The sequence below is a fragment of the Pseudophryne corroboree genome, chromosome 3 (genome assembly GCF_028390025.1).
Source record: "Pseudophryne corroboree isolate aPseCor3 chromosome 3, aPseCor3.hap2, whole genome shotgun sequence".
NCBI lineage: Eukaryota > Metazoa > Chordata > Amphibia > Anura > Myobatrachidae > Pseudophryne > Pseudophryne corroboree.
This window is the reverse complement of record NC_086446.1, coordinates 640902926-640907603: the sequence shown is the minus strand read 5'-3', so window position 1 is coordinate 640907603 and position 4678 is coordinate 640902926. Positions and strand designations below refer to the sequence as shown.

Here is a 4678-nt window from a genome sequence, read left to right as displayed (position 1 = left end):
GTAGGTGGCAGAACGTGGGATGTGACAGGTAAGGGGCAAAGGGGGGGATGATAAAGATAGGGGGCGGAGTTCAGGATGTGAAAGGTAGGGTGAGGTGTGACAGGATAGGGGCACAGGCTGTGACAGCTAGTGAGCATAAGGTGAACTGTGAAAGGTAGAGGATAGAGCGCGGGCTGCAACAGCTATTGGGCAGAGGGCAGACTGACAGGTAGGGGATACAGCATGGGGGACAGAGGATGGGTTGTGACTTACAGGGGGATAGAGTGCGGGCTGTAGTAGGTAGAGTGCAGGCTGTTCAGAGTCTTCCAGTGCCTGGCCAACAGCACAGCAGGCTGTGTGGTGGGGGGCAAGGGGAGAGGAACATAGATGGGATGGGGGAGCAAGGTGGGGGGTATTTGGGAACAAGGGTAGAGAAGAAGAAAGGGCTGGGGAGCTGGAAGGGAAGGCTTCTTACCCTCAGTGACTCAGGTGCTGCCCTCCATCTGGCTGATGTGGCTGCAACCCATAGTAGCTGCAACTCTTCCTCTTTACATCCCTGTCCCTGCAACTAGAAGTAGATGGCACATACAGTGCCAGTGGGGAAACCTGGAAAGGAGGACCGCGCGGGAAGCTGTGCAAGTACAGAGGCGCCAGGTTGGAGTCTGTGTCTACCTGCAAAGCTGCCCACACTGGGTCCTAGTGCCCGCCGGCTACTGTCTGTATCGGACAGAATTTGGTGTGACTTATTTCCAGGGCCGGTGCAAGGTTTATAGGCGCCCTAGGCAAAGCTATACAATACCGCCCCTGCCTTCCCCGATACCCTCCCCGCAGCTACTTACATACACACTTGACTTTTCAAATTATTATTAGATTTATTTTTAGATTAACAACATAAATTATATCAACAATAAATAACATTGTAACAGTAGTAACATTGGCACTTTTTACAGGGCATGTACTGGAAGAAGTGCAACAATAAATAACACTGTAACAGTAATAACATTAACATTTTATACAGGAAATGTACTGGAAGAAGTGCAACAATAAATAACACTATAGTAGTAACAGTAATAACATTAACACTTTGTACAGGAAATGTACTGGAAACAGTGTAACAATAAATAATACTAACAGTAATAACATTAACATTTTGTACAGGAAATGTACTAGAAGAAGTGCAACAATAAATAAGACTATAGTAGTAACAGTAATAACATTAACATTTTATACAGGAAATGTACTGGAAGAAGTGCAACAATAAATAACACTGTAACAGTAATAACATTAACATTTTATACAGGAAATGTACTGGAAGAAGTGCAACAATAAATAACACTATAGTACAGGTTGAGTATCCCATATCCATATATTCCGAAATACGGAATATTCCGAAATACGGACTTTTTTGAGTGAGAGTGAGATAGTGAAACCTTTGTTTTTTGATGGCTCAATGTACACAAACTTTGTTTAATACACAATGTTATTAAAAATATTGTATTAAATTACCTTTAGGCTGTGTGTATAAGGTGTATATGAAACATAAATGAATTGTGTGAATGTAGACACACTTTGTTTAATGCACAAAGTTATAAAAAATATTGTCTAAAATGACCTTCAGGCTGTGTGTATAAGGTGTATATGTAACATAGATGCATTCTGTGCTTATATTTAGGTCCCATCTTCATGATATCTCTTTATGGTATGCAATTATTCCAAAATACGGAAAAATCCGATATCCAAAATACCTCATGTCCCAAGCATTTTGGATAAGGGATACTCAACCTGTAGTAACAGTAATAACATTAACACTTTGTACAGGAAATGTACTGGAAACCGTGTAACAATAAATAATACTAACAGTAATAACATTAACATTTTGTACAGGAACTGTAGTGGAAGAAATGCAAAAAAAGATTAGATTTTTACTTTCCGCGCTTTTAATTTAGCAAATTTAGAGACAAGCTCTTTCAGATCCACTTTTTGTGCGATCTCATGTTCTATTGACAAAAGAGAGAGACCAACAAGTCTTTCTTGCATCATGGAAGATCGAATATATGTTTTGATCAACTTTAGCTTGGAAAAGCTTCTCTCGCCACTGGCCACAGACACAAGGAGGGTCAAAAGGATGCGAAGAGCAATACATGTGTTGGGGACAACATCTATCAGCTCATTTTTACATAAAAAGTTAAATACATCTTGTGGAGATGTACACTCTGGAACCCGCCTTGCAATACTTTGTAATTCACTGCATAAATCAGAAGCATCAATATCTTTGGAGTCGCCATGTTGTAAAGCTTGCTCTAACTTGCAACAATCTTCCATAATTTGCTGTGATGTTCTATTCTGTAAACTGTGAACATTATAGAGGAAGCCAAACACAGAACTAATTTGATTCATCTGCGTGAATCTTTCTTCAACTGATTGCACAGCTGTATCAAGCACAGCAAAATAAAAGTTCACTTTGAACTTTTCCTTAGGATTCTGAATAGGCGCATCCTCTGCTTCATATATGAACTGCTTCCTCTTTCTACTAATGCGAACAGGATCTACTTCGAACTGTGCTGGTATCCCAAGTGCCTCCGCAAGTTCACCGGCCTCTTCCAGTACTTTCCCAAACCCTTCATCACTCCTGCAGTCTACAAGAAACTTCTTTGTTTCATTCAGTTGTTTAATGGCATTATGTATGTCAAATTCTTTTGTCTGAAGCTGTTTGCTTGTCATATTGACCTCAAACAATATACCATACCAAACCACTAGAGAAATGACAAACTTGAAATTAGAAATGCCTTTTGCAAGACCTTGTGCCTCTATTCTTGAGGTGTTGCCAGATGCTCCAGTGAGGGTATTGTCATTATAGATTTCAGATAGGGCATCATAAATATCACCAAGCTGAAAGCGAAGAGGCTTCAATGCATCAATTCGACTTTCCCATCTTGTTTCACTCAATGGCTTAACCGTAAGACTAGGCACATGGCACATTAGAACATCCCATCGACGTGTGGATGCTGAGAAGTACACATACACATGTTGTACAAGAGCAAAGAAAGATGTGGCCTCCAAACAACACTTTGCAGCATCGTTCACAACTAAATTCAAAGAATGTGCACTGCAAGGAACAAACAATGCTCTTGGGTTAATATCCATAATTCTTCGTTGCACACCATTTTCCTTCCCTTTCATATTGCTTCCGTTATCATAGCCTTGACCACGTAAATTAGCAACAGGTAATGACATCTCTTCTAGCTGGTGAAGGATAATTTCTGTCATACCAGCACCAGTTGTTTCCTTTAGTGGCAGAAATCCTAAGAAATGTTCTTTAATGCGTACAGGTTCGCAATCATCAGTTAATGAAGCTATGTTCACAAAGCGAAGGATCATGGTCATTTGTTCAACGTGGCTTACATCGGGTGTACAATCAATAATTATAGAAAAATACTTTGCAGCTTGAGCAGATTTAAGAATTTCTTCTTTGATAATGTTGGATAAAAGCTGAATTAGTTCATTCTGTATATCTTTTCCAAGGTAGTGTACATAGGTCTCTTTATCTCTTATTTTACGAATGTGTTCATCCATTACGGGGTCGAACAAAGCAAGATATTCAATAAATTTCAGGAAGTTGCCATTTCCAGCTGTGTGCAGTTTTTCATTGGTTCCACGGAAGGCCAGATTTTGTATACCAAGAACTCTCACTAAAGCAATCAATCGTTCAAGGATTTGCTGCCAGTACTTTTCCTTTTGTTTAATAATGCGCATATGTTCTTCATCAATTGTTTTTTTGTTTTTCAATCGTATTTCAAGCTCCTTCCAGTTTTGAAAATTGACTAAATGTGCATTACTTCTCTCATGTTGTGACAAAATTGCAGTGATGTTCTTCCAATCTTTGGATCCTTTATCAGAGAGAGATGATGGCGGGTTTGTGTAATTACCAAACAACTTGCAACAGAAGCAAAATACAGAGTCATTTGATATAGAATATTGTAGCCACTGACGGTGCCTTAGGTCTCCATTAGGAAGTCTTCTTTTGTAATGATTTGTTAGAAATCTTCTCTTATTGGCATCTTTAGGAAACTTAAACAGCTGAACCTGTTCTGGCCCATGTTCCACCAAAATTTGTCGTAAATTATCATCACACTTTATCCAGGTAGCAGGGTCACTATAGCTGAAGCTGGAGCTACTTTCACTTTGTATCACTTCTTGATCCAGCTGGACTTCACATGGTTCCTCTTCAACATCTTCAGTATGGTCCTCTTCAACATCTTCAGTATGTTCCTCTTCAACATCTTCAGTATGTTCCTCTTCAATATCTTCAGTATGTTCCTCATACTCTTTGTCAGCTTGTGAGGCTGTAGACAAAACTGTTGTCTCTGTTTCAGTCTCAGGTTGAATCTTTGAAGTAGAGCTACCTTCATCATCCCGATGTTGTGGCCGAAGATACTTAAGAAATGAACCTTCTTGCTTGCCTTGTTCCTTTTCCTTTTCAGCCCTCCATTTTCGATACTGTGCACCAGATAATTTCTTTTTTCTGTCTACCATGGTGGAAACCCAACTGAAAAAAAAAACCTTTTTGCTGTAGTGTTTTCATAAAGCTATACATAAATAACTCTAGATCTCTTTGCAAACTAATCAGCTCTTTTGGATTTCAGTGTCATCTGCATATGCATGATACTCAAATCTATCTCTCCTCCCCAGTTTGTCATAA

The 4678-nt window shown here is 39.5% G+C and overlaps 1 protein-coding gene across 1 annotated transcript; it reads right to left on the bottom strand.

Moving 5' to 3' along the window:
- Positions 1–1893: 1893 nt before the first annotated feature.
- On the bottom strand, positions 1894–4426 carry LOC135057362 (zinc finger MYM-type protein 1-like). The gene has a single exon (XM_063963250.1). The coding sequence runs from the start codon at positions 3730–3732 to the stop codon at positions 1894–1896; it is 1839 nt and encodes a 612-aa protein (XP_063819320.1). The 5' UTR covers positions 3733–4426.
- Positions 4427–4678: the final 252 nt, after the last annotated feature.

Excerpts from the sequence above, each read along its gene's own strand:
- LOC135057362 (XM_063963250.1), bottom strand. The coding sequence starts at position 3,732 with ATGCGCATTATTAAACAAAAGGAAAAGTACTGGCAGCAAATCCTTGAA.